This window comes from Protopterus annectens, chromosome 12.part0 (genome assembly GCF_019279795.1).
Source record: "Protopterus annectens isolate FY-2018-M chromosome 12.part0, PAN1.0, whole genome shotgun sequence".
Taxonomy (NCBI): Eukaryota; Metazoa; Chordata; order Ceratodontiformes; family Protopteridae; genus Protopterus; species Protopterus annectens.
In genome coordinates this window covers 872,867,812-872,887,356 of record NC_056746.1, presented here as the reverse complement: position 1 = coordinate 872,887,356, position 19,545 = coordinate 872,867,812, and the positions used below count along the sequence as shown (strand labels likewise).

Genomic DNA, 19,545 nt, shown 5'->3' with positions numbered 1-19,545 from the left:
TCATTACAGAACTGTTACACTTCAGTAAGACATATGACTACATACAGTGGAACTTCATTTGAATGAGTATGAAGATGACAGAATGTCCACAGGAATTTATACGCATGTAAAAACATGTACACAAATCAATTGGCAAAAATGTACTCAAATCAAACCCTGTCTCAAAAGGTTGACCTCAATTGCTGCACCAGACAAGGATACTTGCTATTAACATTACTATTTATTATAGTAGCTTATAACAACTGGTTAGATCATGGTCAGTAAACATTCACAGTGTTGAATCTCATTATACAAATCATTTAGTTATTTTTCAATTTGTTATGCAGATGATTGTGCATTATGGATTAAGAAGCCTGAGCTAAACAGTAGACCAATCCTATAGACGTGATAAGAAATTGCCCAAAATTCAGAGTTGCACTTTAAACCAGAACAAATCCATCCTTCTCTCCCCTTTGAAAATTGTGTTGCAACATACAGGCAGTTATAACGGAGAGTATGTATTTAGGAATTAGAGGGATAAGACTGAGAATTTAGTGGATATCAATTCAAAAACACATCTGCAGGTGATGCAAGTAAAACCTGCACATCAAAGAGAAAAACTAAAACTTCCCTTTTTGCAAAAATTGCAAGACATCAAAATGTTCATCCTTCCTGAGGTCGTTTTCTTTTTGTATTATTATGACATCTACCCCAAATAACCTTCTCAAAAGTTATTAAAACTGTGCAGAAATGGGTGAGTAACTTTGTTTTGGAGGGTAAATGCCTTGTATTAAAAGGAAGAAGTTATCCCTGTTGAAAGGAAATGGAGGCTTTGGTTTCCCCAGTTTTTAATGCCTACAGGGTTGCTTTAATCAGCTTGTTCTGTTAGGGACACCCCTACCTCCAATATGGGTTACACCTGAAGCACTGTTAAATTTTATTTCTTTAACATTTGTTTACAGGGAAAGTCCAACTGGGACAGAGTCCTGTTTTAGTGAAGGCCCAGGGAGAAACACTCCAGAAGTGTCTTAGGAATGTGGGAGGAAACAGGAGCAACCGGAGGAAATGCATGCAAATGCAGGGAGGATATGCAGACTCCACACAGAAGGCACCACAGCTCACAATTGAACAGGAAAATCTCTTGTTGTGAAGAGACAAAGCTAACTACTGTGCCACCCTACTCCCCTAAAAGCTAAAACACCCTCCTTATATGGTCTGGGACCCAGGAGGAATAGATAAATAGGACCATGCCAGGTCACAGGATAAGTTACACAAGAGGATTATTCTCTCCATCAACTATTGTTAGTGAGGGTAATAAATTAATAAAAATTGGGGGTAAACCATTGTGGTGACATGACTGGATAAAGGCTGATACTTTTATCCTTAAAAGATGTGATAGACTTAAGAGTTGCAACTCCTGTCAGTAACAGAAATAAAGACCAAATTCTTCGATTGAATATTTGATGGTAGCAACACTTAAAAATTAGGGATATTATTCATGTTAATAAAACAAAGCACCCTATAACGGCTAAAGGCAGTCCTTGGATAAAATGTGAAGACTGAATAAAAGCCTGGGAAAACCACCATGATGAGAATCACTTCCTCCTTTAATAGAGACAAATAAACAGATAAACGAATAAAATCCAAGAGCTCTAGTAAAAGATTAGCGCTTTCGGCTCTTCAGCCTTCATCAGATCTAAAAATGAGCTCTATTCACTAGTTTAAAAACATAGTCCCATTCAATCAGACGTTTGTCATTTAGTGACATCATACTGAGTTAGGTGTAACACACTTTTTAACATCTTAAAGCTATAGCTCTAGCTGGATGGTCTTGGATTACATTGTTCCCAATTTTCGTGGAGGTGACCTTAAAAATCTTACAGAAATACGAGAAACTGAGTGGATAATAAATCTTAGAGCCGACAGGCATCCAGGTATAAACAATTTAGTACCACTGAAGCCTCTGCTTAAAAACAGACGCTTCAAAATTTTCTGAAAGTTTTCTTCATGACTTTATTTTAATGTTAGGAAGGCCTGGTTTTTGCAGCTAGAGCTATAGCTTTAAGGTGTTAAAAAGTGTGTTACACCTACTCAGTATGATGTCACTAAATGATAAACATCTGATTAGATGGGACTATGTTTTTAAACTAGTGAATGGAGCTCATTTTTAGATCTGATGAAGGCTGAAGAGCTGAAAGCGCTCATCTTTTACTAGAGCTCTTGGAGTTTATTCATTTACCTGTTTGTCTCTATTAAAGGAGGAAGTAATTCTCATCGTGGTGGTTTTTCCAGGCTTTTATTCAGTTTTCAGATATTATTCATGTTCACTGCGCAGTTGTAAATTGTCTTGACAGTATATGTTGTTCAAAGAACACAGCATCAAATTAAAATCTGTGTACATTACAGAGTTGGATGAGCCAGACACTGTTACTGCAGGACTTAGACCGAGATGGGAGAATATCCTCCAAGCTAGCACTTCTCAGGACAACCGGTACCAATACCTAGTTTGTTTGCATGACATTAGAATTCCTGCTGTTACTAGCTTCTCATTAACCAAACTCATTTACAACTGGAAAGTCACCCCTGTACAGCTGCATAAAATAGTCATCCAGAGGATGGGAAACACTGGCAGGGTCTGAAGGAGGAGAGCAGTTACTGTCATATGATCTCAGCTTGTCCCCAAATTTCTAATATTTGGGATTGTACAGTGGAAACCATCTATAGGACAATCAGATGGAATCTGCATCTAATTATTATGCATGTTCACCTCAGTTATTCTTTTCCTATCGCAGCATTTTTCTGGATCAGGAGTGTAATCTCTGCAATCATAATTCATTATTTTTCAACATTGGAGGAAAATACCAGAAGACTGGTCTCAGGACTTTCAAGTTATAAACTAAAATCCTGGTTCAATAAGCATCTGGATATGAAGTTTTGGTCAGACTCTTGGAACGTGCGTCTGTTTCTCATTGATAAAGCCATTTTTTATTCATAGCATTGAAGCTAATGTAAATGTTGAAATTACATTATGTGTATATTGTCTTATATTTATTATGTGACGTGACTGTGGTGTGGTCAATGCTTAAATGCTATAACACACATACTATTATTTTTTTGAGACTGAGAAGTTATAATCATTAGCGAATTGATTTTCTTTCTTACTCAGTTGTTGAAATTATCTTATTACATCATTTGTAATTTGGTAAGTTGGCAGAATAAAGAGCTCCCTGGTTAAAAAAAAAAAAGTGTTTTTGTTTCCTGATGTCGTCATCTTCCTTGTATTCCGATGTTTTTGTCCTGACTTTTACATTTGCATGGCACTCAAATGACATTCTGTACAACCTTCTTATGTACATACTGTAACTAATCTCTGACACGTTATAATTATGCAGAGTTGTTTGCAAATGTCATGCATCCTGATATCTGTGTGTATTTTCAAATGGCATTTTGTACATGTAAGGTGACAGAAACTGTAAATATGTAGATGCTTGTTTTTGATCTGTTACTTGTTGTCAAATGGCATTTTGTATACTGTCTAATATGATGGAAACTGTGAATATCTTGATCCTTGCCCTATCAGCCTGGGTCATAGCTGAAAAAAGTCCCTCAACCAGTCCACCTACCCAGTTATCAAATAAATAAATAGCTTAGAGACATGATTTTGAGAGTTAGAACCCCATCCCTGCAGCAGTCACTACTAGCAGCAGTAAACAATCTCTCGAACAAGGAGTTTAGAAGCTAGAAAAGAGGATCTGTATGTTGATAGAGAAATGTGGAATTTTGTACATTACAAATGCAGGGTCAGTGCCCATATGTTACCAATTAATGAAGAGACAGGAATGGTACCAGTTGTCTGATAATTGTGGTGAATTCCTGATGCAACTGCATTTTCCGTGGGAAGTCAGAATATATACACAGTGAAGTAGTATGCAAGTGAAAAAAGTAGTTGATTTATAAAAGCAGCTGATCAAGTTTTATAGCTTTTGAAAAAGTTATATCAATTTGCCTGCTAAGGATTGGCATCTCCTCTAGAACTGGTTCTCTGCCTTACACCCTTTGATTGCTGGGATAAGCCCACATTCCTGGACTGGAAAAATCACAAATCATAAAATGAATTACCATTTACCTGCTAGACAGCACTTTACTGCTTCATCTGTGAAAAGCCTGTGTTTCCGAAGTTGCTGAAATGACACCTCTGTTTTTTCTCAGGTTCCATTGTTAAAAATGATGTGGCAGAGCTGAATTGTTTTTTGGTTCTTGTCTGAATGTCTATTGAATTGTTTGCCTCGTGAAAGCAGGCACAGCAGAAGTAGTGTGCAGAGTTAGAGTATTCCATTCCTGTGTGATTAAGGATCAGTATTGTATCAGTAGTACATTTTTTATAAAATGCTGCATTTTGGGAGGAATGTTTCTCAAACGGATGTATGCTTATTAGTTCAGTTAAAAAAATAGACCCAGTGTTGTCTTTTCTTTACTTTTTAACCTGAGGGTTATTGGATATAACTGGATCCAAACACAGGATTTTAGACTGTCACCTCTGAAGCTCTCCCTCCTCTCCCATAATGCACTGCTCTCCCTGACTATCCTCAGATCTCATTTGCTGCTTCAGCCTTCACATGCAATCTCCTAACCTCTTTGGCAATAAGTAGTTTTTGGCATTTTTCTCTCTAGTCTCCTCTCTTTTTTTCCTTTTTCCGTCTGGAAGGCATTATTGATCATTGTTGGTTCTGTTAGTCTGTTTCTTGAGTGATTTGCTTTGGGTGTAGGTTTTCACCATTATTTTTCTCTCCCACCTTTTCTTCTTTTTGTTATATAAAAAAAATCTTTGTTTGTTCTTTATTTCTGTTAATCTAATTTTTTGAAGCCTCTGCTGTATACAATTGTTGTATGTTTTGTTCTTGGGTAATTTTTTTGTCCTTTCCAGTGAGGATAAATTGGCTTCTGGCTTTAAGAAGTGCATGGGTTGTGGGCACAAATGCCCTCCTCCCCAAGACTTGCATGATAAATGTGTATATTGTTTAAGTGTGTCTGATCTAGAGACTGCTAGACTTGCTCTGCCTTTAGGCCCAAAGGTTGATGGGTTAAGTTCTTTAAGAGATTGTTACTGCCATCTTCTTCTACCTTCTTTCATCTCCCCCTCCTTTCAATAAGTCAGTGAAAAGGAGGCATGAGAAGGCGAAAGAGGAAGAAAAAGAGAGAAATCATATGAGTTAGAGAGAGAGAGGACTGCAAACATTCATCATTCTCTCTTGAGGGTCAACCATATCAGAAGATGCAAAGATCTTTGGCTCCTCTGGTTCCAACAGATGTGCCTACTGTTACGGCTCCAGGCTAAGCATCATTGGGCTCTCCCACTTTAAGCATCCCAAGTGCCTTTCTGGCAGTGGTTCCTGCCTCTTTTACGCTTCGGTCCTCCTCCATTCCAGCAACTCTGCTCCAAAGTTTCACTGGAACCACCTCTTACTCGGATCTGGCCATCACCTGTTTGGATCCAGGAGGCAACCTTTTCTCTTCCCAAACCTTTCAAGCCATCTGATGGCATTGTCTAGTTCTGCCAAGTCTACCAGGAGTGTCAAAGATTCTGATTTGGAGCAACTTATGCCCAACTTCTTAAGGTTCAGATGAATCTCGGGATCATCTCATCACCCTCTGTTCCAAGGGTAGAGGTTTGCTCTGCCTTTGGCTCCTACTCTGACAGTTCCTTTTCTGGACTGTCCTTGATTGTGAAGGTGTATGGCTTTGACTGTCCCCTATCCATCCTCTTTGTTTGTGCCAACTGCTTGGCTGCTTAAAGCAGCAGCTCTTACATTTATGTGCTTCTACTTCCTTCAGAGCCAAGTGCATCTCAGAGCCATGGCTTTGGGGCCAAGAACATGGGGTCCGGGTTGACTCTTAGACTTTTGAAGCAATCTCTTACCTTGGGCATCTCTGCCTTAGTAGATGTCAGATCAAACATGGTCCGGGTTGGGCACCGTCCCCTCTCTTTCTGGATTGCACTGGTGTTGTTACCAGCCATCTGGCCTCTACATCAGCTTTCAGTGTGGTAGGCTGGAGTTTCTGTTACATCCCATCTTCTCATCTACCTAGCACATTGATTTTGTAGCAGTTAGCTGCAGGACAGCATATACCATTAGACTTTGAGCAGCTCCATGTAAGGGACACCCATGCTTCTTCAATGTCCCCGCTGGCTTCTCTTCCCCTTGAGTCACACATGACACCCCTGAAGAGTCTCTCACCACACCAAGGCTTCTGACCTCTATGAAAGGGAAGGGTCCCCATAACCCTCTGTAAAGAAGCCTCTTTTGGCAACTTACTAGAATTGATGAGACAACATGGGGGGATTGGACCTCCAAAGTCCCTTTCCCACAGTAGTAGGTTTTTCTACAGGCCTTTGTCATGGGCTCATCCACATCGTGATGGTCCACCCTCTGATTGCCATTATCAGTTTTGGTGTCTTGGAAAGACTGGAGAGAACCCAAAGTGGTGGAGTGAAATCTTTGGAAACTGGACAAGTTATTACTTCTTCCCAAGGATAGGCTTTTTGAAGTAGGTATCCAGTGGTGTATGCCATTATGATTGCTGCAGCCATCAAGAAGTAGATCCCCGAGAAGAGTTCTAAGGTCCACTCCCCAAATAGAGAGTCATGGACACTGGACCATTTCAAGAAGTATGTTTATCCATCAGCCACATTTGCTGTTTATGTGCTAAATTAATCGGCTCACTTGACTAGACTCCAGAGATGATGACAGCACAATAGCCTTCAGAGGCCCAAAAGTCATTGGAGACTCAGTTGCCCATGATATCCATCTAAAATGTTTCCATGAGGCTTCTTTCAAATGCTGCAGAAGATGGTATGGATCATATAGGAGGCATCAGCATTATTGTGCACTGGCACACCTGGATGATTTTATGTAACTTTGCTAACTGCTCCAAGGTGTCCTTTTTAAATGCCCTATTTAATGAAGCCACTATGGTTCTAAAGTAAAAGATTCATTGCCCAGGGGTGAAAAAGATGGCCATAGGGGTTCTTTCTCAAACCTGAAAAAAAGGACCTTTTTCATGAATGGGGGGACAGCTCTTTTTTGTAAATCACAACAGTTTTTCCAGGACACTCCAGGTGATGCAGACACAGGGTGAGAGGAAGCTTTAATGGCTGTTACCCTACCCCAGAGGCAAAGGTGGTCTGCAGAATCAGGGCTTCTGAGAACCTTTCTCTGGTAACCATTTCCAGCATTCCTAAACAGTTGCCTGGCTGCTGCACTGTAGGCAGTCAGGGGGAGCTTGGCTAGCCACCCAGAAGCTTGGGAGACCATCACTTTGGATTCTTGGGTGTTGCTGGTCATTTCCAGAGGTTACTCCATCATCTTTCTGTTCACTCCAAACATTTATTTATTTATTTATTTACAGGCGTAAGTTAAAGATCCCTTCTTAACACCCCACCCTGACAGTGAAGGAAAGCAACAGGGAGATCCAAAATTTGCTCTTGAACTGAGTCATCCAGAGATCCCACTAAACTAAAAAGGATTCAGAATCTACTCAAGATTTTTTTTAGTGCCGGTGAAAAAAAAGGACATCAGGCTCATTCTGGATCTCATCAAGCTAAGATCTATTGTATGAAACAGGCCAAATTCTGGATAGTGATGATGCAGTCCATTCTTCCTCTCTTGAGGAAGATTGACTGGATGTATTTGGTGGACCTCAAAGATGCTTAATACAACATAAAGGTAGCACAGCATTCCAGGAGGTTTCTGCACTTGCGACTGGGTACCAGTCATTATCAGCTTCTAGTGCTGTCCACTGGGATTACCACAGCCACCCCCCCCCCAAGTGTTCAAGTGTATGGACAGTGCTGGGAGCCTGGCTCAGGCTGCAGGATTCTAGGTCTTTCCTTATCTAGATGGCTGTCTCCTTACAGCAGCTTCAAATGTTTCTTTAATCCATGCCAGGGATTGCCTGCTTCAGTTCTTCCTGTCCTTGGCCATCATAGTAAACTATGGCCACACCAGTCATGAACCAGTATAAGCCCGGGAGTTCAATGGATACCATCTGGATACCTCCAGACTTGCCTCCATGTGGATTCAAGCCAGTTAGGTTCTAAACTCTTAGAGACTGTCATCTTACATAGTTCTTTGGCACCTTAGCTTGATGGCTGTGGCTATTTCTCTTGTGCTGTTGGCCATATTCTACATGAGGGTTCTTCACTGGACCTTGTATGTTGAGTGGTCAATTTCTTATCTTCATGTGAATTTCCCATTCTTCTTAATGACATATGCCACATTGACATTGCCTGGAGGCCTGAGTCTCATCAGATTCTGTCAGATCATCCTTTTATTTTCCCTCAACCTCATGCCATGGTTGCCATAAACACCTCCCTCCTGGGGTGGGGTGGGGTGGTTTGGGGGCATTTCGAAGGAAAGACAGCCCAAGACCCAGTCCCAGTGAGGGGCTCATCTTCACAACAGTGTTATGGAGATGAGAGCAGTCCTACTGTACCTTTTCACCAAGAATGTGGTACCCATTCATACCGACAGCATGGCAGTGGTTTGGTACATAGACAAGCGGGGTGGGGGGGTCCCCATCATATCCCTTGTTGAGAGACCATGAGAGTGTGGCAGTGGGTGATGTCCTCACAATGCTTTCTAACTGAAATGCACATCCTGGTGAAATTCAGTAAACTAGCAGAGAACTTGAGCAACAGCATTCTAGTGCCTTATGAGAGATCCCTCATCCCAGTGATAGTATCATGAATATTCAGCTGCTGGGGGGCAACCCTACTGTAACCTCTTTGCATAAACCTCCAACATTAAGGGCAGCAGCTTCTTTGCCCTGATCCCTCTAGAGTGACAGCCACCAAGGGGCACTCTCCATGCTTGGCCCCCCAGTCTCCTCTACACATATCCCTCTACTCTTTTGATAATAAAATGTATTCAGAAAGCAGCTCATTGCAGAATGACCATGACCCTCATAGCCCCCTTTTGCCAAGATAGGTATGGTTTTCCTGTCTATGGCTTCATCTGTTGCATAATCCTTAGGTCTTGAACAGCCCCATTCCAGAGATCACATCCCTCTAATCAGCTTCACCCAAATCTCAAATCCTTCAAGTTGACTGCTTGTTCCCTCCATTTTCAATGATGGCCAGAGATCCCAAGCTTTTTAAGAGAGGTGTCTATATCCTTTCTTCCTCCAAGAAATCCTTGAGTAGAAAATGTATGCTAGCAAGTGGAAAAGATTTTCCATTTAGGCCATGGCTAAATGGTTGGACCCATTTTTCCGCTTCTTTGGATGCAGTCTTAGATTTTCTGGCAGATCTGTTTCATTCCAGTCTCATTCAGTAGCCATATCAAATTTTAATAGGTGTGGATAATACTTTGTTGCATCCCTCAAGCTATCCAAAGCTTTCTTGAAAAGTACTTTTTTTCTTAGAAACCCTGTTAGCGATCCAGTTCCTCTGTGGGATTTGCCTTTACTGCTGCAAGCTTCGTCCCTATTGAAATAGCTGCTACCATAGATTTGAAACTTAAATCTTGGAGGACTCTGTTTTTAGTAGCCATATCCTCTGCAAAAAGGATTTCAAAAGCCTTGTCTTGCATTCCTCTTTAACTTGTTTTCCTAAGGACAGTGTCTCTCTGCAAAATAATCCTTCCTTCCTTCCTTCCTAAAGTGGTCACTGAGTTGAATTTGAATTGACCAATCCATTTACCTGTTTTTGTTCTCAACTACAGTAACAAGGGGGAGTACTTGCTCTGTTGCCTGGATGTTCATCATCAGCTAAGATTTTACTTGAACAGAACTGAAGCTATCAGATAAACAAGCCAAGATGTTCTTCATTCCACATTGCTGCAGTCCTAACTATTGGGTAGTCCTTTTCTTGCCTCAGTATTTAACCGGATGTCAGAAAAAGTGAATAACTGTATTTCTTGTGGAAACAGATACCTCATAGGGATTACCATACTTGTGCTAGATTTAAGAAGGTTAGACTGTGCCAGGTTAGTGTTTGGGCAGGTGTTTCTTTGGAGTCTCAGGGAGAGACTTTACTGTTACAGGATGTATCCTCTCAGGAAGTAGGCCAGGCTGAGGGGCTTCTCAGGTGGCTGTTCTTCGGTCAGAGCCTCCCCTTCTGTTTCCAAGGCTACTTTGAGGGCAGGCCGAGTTTTGCTTCAGTGGGGTTTCTCCTAGTGCTTCAGGGTCTTTGCCTAAGAAACATATGCTTAAAATGGCAGAGGATTTGATTACTATGATAAGGGTTCTATGGCCCTCCTGATAAGAGGCCTAGGGTGGAACCTGAGTTTGAGAGTTTTGAGCACTGCCTATTCTGATTCTGATGTGGATGATTCTACTCCTTCAGCTTCCCCTGAGGATTTTTCATTTTCAGAGACTCTGCACTCCATGAGGGAGCATTTTAAATGGCTAGGTCAACATTTCTCTGATTCCAGGAAAAGGCTTAGTTTAGGGAATTCCCAGCATAGGCCTTTAGCTATACCTCCTGTTTTGAATGTGGTGGAAGATGTTTTGCAGAGGCTTCCTTGAATCCTGATTCTTTGCCTCCTGCCCCAGTTAAACCGGATAGGTATTATAGGGTGCCTGAAGCACATAAGTATCTTTTTAAGAGTCCTAGGGCAGACCCGGAAACTGTCTCTCAGGGGCCTAAAGGTGTGAAGGCCTCAGTTGTTAAAAATCCTGTCCCTCCTGATAAAGAGGCCAGGGCTTTGGATAGATGGGGAAAGAAAGTGTATACTTCTTCCACTTTAGCCATGATGAATTGTCAGTTTCACATGTTAAAATATCAGAATTATCTTCTTTCACAGTTGAAATCTAAGGTGGATGCTCTGGCGGAAGGCATTGAGTGCAAAGAGTTGCAGGATTTAGTTCATGTGTCTGAACAGGTGGGTAAACATTCCTTGCAATGTGGTTTTGATGCTGTGCAGGCCTCCTCCAGGGTGGCTGCCACTGGTTCTGTTCTTGCCTGGTTGAGAGATCAGAATTTAGCTGAGCATGTTAAGACACGGATTTTGGATGCTCCCTTGCAGTCTGATGTGTTGTTTGGTTCGCCTGTAGAAGCAGTTTTGAAGAAAATGGAGGACAAGGCTAAGTCTATGCAAACTGTTAAAGATTTCTTGCAGGTGCAGCCTCCGAAGTTTAGTAGAAACTGGCCTGCTAAGGGATGGACTTATCCTGCTTATGATTTGCTCAGACCTCTTTAGGTGATATTTGTGCAGCTGCTACTTTCATCTAGCACTCTTACCTTTGTAAGTTGTTACAAACAGGATATGCAGTCCAGATCTGGATCAGCCTTTGACTCCACCATTTACAGAATATTCTGTCCTGGTACCAACCTTGTTTGACTGTCTGGGGACTCTCTCCCACAGGTTGAGGTGGATGGAAAAAACAACACTGCATACGAAAGTTGTGTACATACTGTAATGCTAGCTCGGTGTTTTCTTCTGTCTGTCTCAACCATCCCTCCCTCCATTCCCCCTTGCAAATAGACATCTTTTATGAGTGGCTTCAAGCAGACTGTGCAGACTGGCCCAAAGCCTACATTTTGAGACAATTGCTGTAGTGCCCTTGCCTTTTTATGCTTGGGGTTTTCTTCCTTTTGTTTCCTAGAATAAAGTAGGGCATATTTGATCTAAGGAGAGTTGGGAAGGGCAGTGCATTGTGGGAGAGGAGGCAGTGCTTTAAAGCTGAAGAGTCTAAAGTGTTGGCTTTCGATCCATTTGGATCCATTAACCCACATGTTGAGATGGATAGATGAAAGCAACACAGATACAGCGTTACTGTAAATGCATAACTTTCGTACTTTTATTTTTATTTTTTTTCAAGTAGCTGGTAAATCTGGGAATGATGGTGATTAGAAGTTGAAGTGGCAGCTAGTGTTTGGAATGTGTACAGAACTGTGCTCCGTGTCCTGTGCAGCTGTGTGCAATAATACAGTGCAGCATTATGATGCGTTCCTCAACATGGTTGCCGTGCAGTCTGTTGTTTGCTGCAGACATAATCTTTTTGTTACCATGCTGTTATGCATCCATTTATTTATTTGTGTATTTTACATTTGTTAATTAGATGAGCGAGTTGCTTTGTGGACAACCCAAGCCAAAATGGAAGAGACAAACATTTACAACAAATTTGAACACTGCAGTATGAAATCAGAACAAAGATTCACATATATTATATTCTATAGTACATGTACTTAAAATAATTACACACTTAACACAGTTAGCTTGTAAGTGCAAGGAGTAATTATATAGAAGTGTTTCAGTGTATCCTACATTAATAAGTTGATACAGTAAGTACAGGTTCTTTCTGGTACAGTCCATCTTTTGACGTCATTCTAAAACCTAAATGAGACAGCAGTTTAAAAGTGTCAGCAGTTCAGTTTTGCAGGTAAAGTTATGTATTTGTGTAATAACAGAAGATTTATCATATAAATGTTTGTCCTATTGCCTGATTTCAATGGAGGTATAATTTTAATGTTACTTGTGTAGTTTAGGCCGGACCAAGAGTTTGAACAGTGTTGCAAATTCAGTGCTTTTATTCACAGCAAGTATGCTGATGGGATATTTTAGATGCCACAAAGCACAGTCATACTCAAATACGCGACTGGTTATCATTGAGGGGAATGCACTGAGAATGTGCTCACAAGGTCTACAGTCAGTGTGCTATGGCAGTGATGACACAGTGACTTGGCTGTCTGTACATCCTGTAGACATAACGTGATCTATTTTCACAGAGAAAACAAACTGGTCCTCCTTAACCCTACTTGCAAAAGTATTTTGTTGTACTTGGTGAGTACAATTCATTTCATTTGTAGAAGCTGACAAGGAGGAACTTTACCAATCCTTCAAGTTGTGCTTCATCTGTCCATTTTCAAGGTGCTTTGATCTGCTGTACTTATAGCTGCTTATGTTAGAAGCTATTAGATTCAAACTTCTGTGCAAGCTGCATCTTATTCATTGCTCATTACCTTAACCATTAGGCTATATTGCTAGATATGATGCATAGAAAGCAGAAATGATAAAGGAATTATGTCACTAAAAGAAAGTTTAATTGTGCTTCCTGTGAACATGTCTCTCAAAACTGTGTTATAAAGAAAAACTTATACGTAGCTCTTTTTTGTTTGGAAATGGATGTCCTTTTAGAACTTTTTTTCCCCAAGCATAATATGATCTCACTGATATACTGAATTTTTCAATTTATTTAATAAATCCTTAATTTTCTTTTTCTCATGCAGGTGTTTTTTTAGTTTATCTTTCTGGCTGTTTGATTGATGTCACTGGATCTTGGGCTTCTGTCTTCAACCTCGTCGTGCTGGCCAATGCCTTTGGCCTTCTTATGTTCTTGGTGTTTGGTGATGCTAAGAGAGTGGATATTGACACAAGTGAAGAAGTCACGCAGTGGGATTTGAATAAGCAAAGCAACCTCAAACCTGGACTTCCTAGTCTTTAGGAAGTGGACAAATCACTGTGTAACATTCCAAAGTAAAACTGCCTCTGCGTTTCTTGTAGTGGCACGTAGCACTTCGGACTTTTGAAAGCCGCAGTTAGAAAGCATTAGGATAGCTTCCTTTGTGCTTTCACCTTTGTGACTTACTGCTGTCCAGCACAGTGGATTGCTATGTAAGCAGTTTTTGTAGTCTAGAGAAAAATCAGAGCTGGGTTTATATTTAATTCGGAATGTGTCCTCTAGTTCTCTGTATTCAGCTGAAAAACCTGGAAAAACTACCTTAGTATTCTCTTCATTCCAGAATCAGTGAACAGAAATGCCAATTCCATCCATATTTCATTCCAACAACCGTTTTCACCATCATTATTGTTAACGTTCCAATTTTATAAATGCTGATGTAAGTCAGTTTGATGTACTTACAATTTTCCTGAAGCGGTTTCATTTTGTATGTGGTAGTTTAGTTACCACATCATATGACAAGACAGTTTCAGAAAAAGTTCATAAGGGTAATTTGGGGAAATGAGAATGCATTTTGTAAGTCAATTTGGAAATAGGAATGTTGACATCCGTACCTCTCCAATTATCCTTCATTTGGCACATAATTTTGGTCTGTCCCTCTTAAAATTGGTGATTGCAAAATTGTGGTGAATTCTCATCAAAAAATAACCATTAAGGTTAGAGTTCTTTTATTTCTGAAAAACACATATTAATTCAGCTTGTCTTACTCTGTCACCTTTTCAAGTCCGTAGCAGAAGTGACCCTGATTTGAGACCTTTGTCGCTGACTACTTCTGGCTTTGTCCTTGTTTCGGAGATAAGAGCCTGAGAATGGTTGATGACACATCAACAAAGGAAACTTAAAAAAATAATAAAAATGGACAAAGTCATCATTTGGTAATCAAATTGTACTGTATTTATGCAATATATACCTCATTCCTTTCCATTTAATTATCTGTCAGACTTTTATTACTGTTTTAAAGGTATTCAGTACAGTTTTCCTACAGATTTCACTTTCTTTGTTCCCTTTCATATTATTTTTTTTCTTTTGAAATGCTTAACATTAACTTTCTGACAAACATTGTGAATGTTGATTGATTGCAACTGTTTATTTCTGTCATCCGTGTTTGTGTTCCCTTCTCTTCCCTTGTTGCATTTTAGTCCTACAGGATTATTTTCTGGTGTCTAGAGCTACAGAGCACTTTACACTAAGATAAACAGTGGGAAAATGCCTATTGAAAACAGATGGTATTTGATCAGTAGAATTTTGAAAGTTACTAGTGTGATGCAAGGGGAGACTAAGAATGTAATAGAAAATTAAGGACCAATTAGGTTGGACCTTCACAAAATAACCTGTTTGAAGTTTTTTCAACTTTGACCTTCCATTTCTTATTTTAAAAGTGAAAGGTAGAAATGTTTGTTGTGCTGTCACTTTATTTTTTTCTTAATTACAGTGCTGCTTATACCATTGTGCCATCAGAATGGTTTTAGCATTCTGTTAATCCATTTTCCACTGCCCTTGGGTCAGGAATAATAATGAATGGGTCATGACATACTACCTTATATGGAATGGTATGTTACCTCGGTAGCCTCTGCTTGGGGATGGACAGCAGTACCAGCTGTTCTTAGTGTTTCACTGTTGCAGTCATCACATTTGGGTTATCTGCTTGCAGTAGCCCACAGTCGGCCTGATTAAAAAAAATTGGGTCCTGCGTTGGTTGCTGTCCCTTCTTCTGTGACGTCAGCGGTAGAAAACATTCAGCCGACACCATTACATCAGTCTTTCTTGACGTGTGGTGCCCGAAGCAGAAGCATTTCGCAAGTGCCTGTCGGCCAACTCCTGAAATTTTCATTTTCGAGTTTCAGAACTGAAGTCTTCAACTAAAGCTAAGTACCCCGTTGGGGAAACTTTTTCTTGCTCCTTACCGATGTCAGTAAAGGTTAATAATTGCATTTTGTGGAAAGCAAATACCTCATAAAGACTTTCATTCGTACTGTATTCCTTGCCTAAGCCCTGACCACGACTTACCTCGCTGTCAATTTTGTGTCTTATTTAACCAACAAACTATCCATCATCGGTATATTTACACTTCTAAATATTTCGGTTCTCGGTTCAATTATCCAGATGTCATCAGTAAGCCATCCGACAACCGGCATTCTGAAAAAAAACGCAAAGATGAAGACAGAGACAGGCCGCCTAGATCCAAAGCTGCCAATGACGCTTCTCCTAATCCAGTCGCCAGTTCGCTGGTACTCGGGCGATTTCGCTGCCCCTGATACCTGCTACTTCTGATTTGCTGGCCTCTACTGAGACCCATTTGGAGTCTGGTATGCCACGAGATGCTTCAACTGTGGAACCTGTGGATGTCTCTACCCTGGATGTGTCCGGAGCTGCTGTGCAGGTACCGGCTTCTGAGGGTTTGTTCAGGCCTAAGGACTTGCATATTAAACCGACACCACCTTCTACTTTAAGGCCTAAAGCTCGAACCATGCCTAGAAAACCGACGTTCAGGCCACTTGCTCAGGCCTCTATGCCTAAAAAACAAATGATAAGAATGGCTGAAGACCTTATAACTTTAATCAGGGGATGGCAACCATCCCCTTCTAAGAGACCTAGGACTGAATTTGCTTATGAATCTTCTGACCAGGATTCTGAAATTTCTGTTTCTTCTGATGACCTGGATTTACCCTTATCTGCTTATGGTGATTCTGATGCAGAGGACTCTATTCCCTCTGCGTTCCCTCCAGAGGATTTCTCTTTTGGTGAAAACTTACATACTCTTAGGGAGCATTTTGGCTGGGAAAGACAGGATTACTCTGATTCAAAAAAAGAGGCTTAGGGACTTCTTACTACTGCCCCAGCACAGGCCTTTAGCCATACCTCCTGTACTAGACATTGTTGATGATGCTTTTTCGGAATCTAGCTTGGCCCCTGACTCTTTTCTTCCTGCTCCCAGAAAGCCGGATAGCTATTACAGGGTCCCTGACTCTCACAAGTTCCTTTTTAAAAATCCTACTGCGGACCCAGAGACCATTTCACAGGGACCCAAGGGCATTAAAGCTACTACTGCCAAAAATCCTACCCCGTCTGATAGACTCCAGGACACTGGATAGATGGGGTAAGAAGGTATACACTTATGCAACTTTGGCCATTAGGGCCTTAAACTGCCAGTGTCATATGTTAAAGTCTCGGCATATTATTGGATTGCTTAAACAGAAATTGATGTTGATTCCTGATTGTGCTGAAAATAAGGATTTACAGGATTTACTGCATTCAACTTAACAAGTTGGAAAACATACTTTGCAATGTGGTTTTGATTCACCAGAGGCATCTTGGAGGGCTGCTGTAACTGGGTCTGTACTTAGAAGGCATGCTTGGCTCAAGGAGCAATCCTTGCCAGATCGTGTTAAAGCTAAATTACTGGATGCTCCCTTAAACCAGGACCGCCTGTTTGACAACAAGGCAGAAGAAGTTCTTAAAAAGATGGAGGAAAAAGCTAAATCTATGCAAACTGTTAAAGATATTTTACAAGTACAACCACCAAGGTTTAGTAGGCATTAGCCTTCCAAGAATTGGTCCTTTCCTGCCTCCTCCAGACCTCCTCAGTTCAAACCCGAATCCAGCAGAGCTCCCAGGCTTCAGTCCCAGGGTACACACAGGACTAAGCAGTGGGGGGCCTCCACTTCCAAATCTGGGAGTAACAAAACTCCTCCCTATGGTAAACTGTCTCAATTACTTATTTTTAAAACTTCCAAGCACTTCTCAACTGACTGCCCCTTTGGGGGGAAAGATTGCTCTTCATGCAAATAACTGGGAACTCATTACCCAGGACAAATGTTTTTTTAAATATAGTGTCCCATGGATACAGCTTTCACTTCCACGCATTACCAACACCAAGTGGATGGCCAGATCTACCCCCACATCAGTGGGCAGATGCCCAAAACCAAGTACTTTCTTTCTTAAGCATGGGGGCTATTCAGTTCATACCAGAAGAGGAAAAGGGACAAGGTTTCTACTCAAGACTTTTTCTGGTACCCAGAAAAGACTGTTCATGGCATCCTATCCTGGACCTGTCTACTCTAAATACCTTTTGGGTGATTCCAAAATTCAAGATGCTGACTCTTCACCAGTTGTTCCCTATGCTAGGCAAAGACACCTAGTTGGAAAAACTAGATTTAAAGGAAGCATACCTGCACATCCCAATCAAGGAATCTGGTAGAAGATACCTATGCTTCAAGCAGGCTGCGTGCACTATCAGTTCTCTGCACTGCCCTTTGGCTTATCTACTGCACCCAGGGTATTCACAAAGTGCCTTGCTCCAGTCATTGCATTTTGCAGGCAAAGAAATATTCAAATATACCCATACCTGGACAATTGTCTAATTCAGGTAGAAAGCCAGGACATACTTTTGAATCATCTGGCCTTTGTACAAAGGTGCTAACTTGTCTGGTGTACACCATAAATGAAAAGAAATCACACCTGGTACCCTGTCAACAAATTATATTCCTGGGAGCAAGCTTCAATACAACTTCCCAGATGGCCTTCCTCACGCCAGAGAAAAAAATTCATCTGACAACCTACTTCAAAAAAGTGGCCACAAAAACCCTGCTATCTGCAAGGCAAATACTACAAGCCTTGGGGTTCATGGCCTCCTGCATTCTTCTGATTCCATATGCAAGACTGCATATGAGGAAACTACAATGGTATCTAAAAAGCCTATGGTGTCAACATTCTCAGGATCTAGAAGCAATGATTCCTATCATACCTTGCCTACGCCTAGAGTTAGTTTGGTGGGCAGAGGCCTGCCACTAAAACAAGGGACTACCATTCACACCACCCCCTGCCGCCCAAACCCTAACAACAGACTCATCAGACTATGTATGGGGGGCTCACCTGGCAGGGAAGTGCATTCAGGGCAAATGGAACCAAAGTCAAATGTGCCTGCATATCAATGAAAAAGAAATGTTAGCCGTACAGAATGCTCTGACAGCCTTCAAGGACCACATTCTTCCAGGACAATTAATGGTAAAGATGGACACCACCACTGTTATGTGGTACATAAACAAGCACGGGGGTACACATTCTTACCCCCATGGTGTTGTGGAACACAGCCCTGAGCTACCAAGTGCCATCTACAAGCTCAATTCCTGCCAGGAAAACTAAATCCACTGGCACATGAGTGGAAACTGGAACCAAGGATTTTCAACATGTTGACAAGCAAATGGGGGAGCCCAGATATAGACCCGTTTGCCTCCCCCCAGAACTATCATTTGGACAAATTTTGTGCAAGGACTCCCCACAAACAAGCTTGGAAAATGGATGCTCTGTCTTTCAGCTGGAAAAAAACATCAGTTTATGCCTTTCCTCCTCTGCCTCTGCTCTGCAAAGTACTAAAGATCAAACAAGACAAACCAAGGATGATTTTGATTGCACCAGACTGGCCACGCCAACACTGGTATTACCCCCTCTTGCGCAGTGTGTCACTGTTGGCCCCATGGCACCTGCCTCAAACTCCTACCCTATTGTCTCAGCAGGAGAACCAGATCCTGCACCCTCAGCTTCAAACACTGAACCTAGCAGCCTGGCTAATTGCCTAATCTCTCCTTTTCCATCCCTCAGTAAACCAGTGATGGATATCATCTTAAAGGCAAGGAGGCCTTGTACTAAAAATCTTATGCTGAAAAATGGAAAAGATTCTGTCCCTGGAACCAATCTCAAGGGATGAGCACAGCAGTGCCCAATTTACCTCAGATTTTACAACTGAGATGCTTCACAGGGGCCTGTCTTTCTCCTCCATCAGAATTCATGCTTTAGCCATTTCAGTTCATTATAACACAGAACCTCCCCTCTTCTCTCATCCACTGCTCAAGCAGTTCCTCAGAGGGGCCAAAAATTTACGACCGCCCAGAAGAGCTCCAACTCCAGCGTGGGACCTTAACTTTGTATTGGAGAAACTCACTCTACCTTCTTTTGAGCCAGCTGCTACTGCAGACTTAAAATTCCTTTCTTGGAAAACAGCTTTCCATTTAGCAATCACTTCAGCAAGAAGGGTATCTGAATTGCAGGCCCTCATGGCAGTGGAGCTTTTCATCATCTTTCATGCAGACAGGGTGTCCCTCAGGACCA

The 19,545-nt window shown here is 41.4% G+C and overlaps 1 protein-coding gene across 1 annotated transcript in view; it reads left to right on the top strand.

Moving 5' to 3' along the window:
* Positions 1 to 14,364, top strand: part of SLC17A9 (solute carrier family 17 member 9) — a 679,555-nt gene extending 665,191 nt beyond the window's left edge. Inside the window, exon 13 of the mRNA XM_044089907.1 lies at positions 13,211 to 14,364. Coding sequence (XP_043945842.1) covers positions 13,211 to 13,425 — 215 coding nt within the window. The 3' untranslated portion in view covers positions 13,426 to 14,364. The remainder of the gene's footprint in view (positions 1 to 13,210) is intronic.
* Positions 14,365 to 19,545: the final 5,181 nt, after the last annotated feature.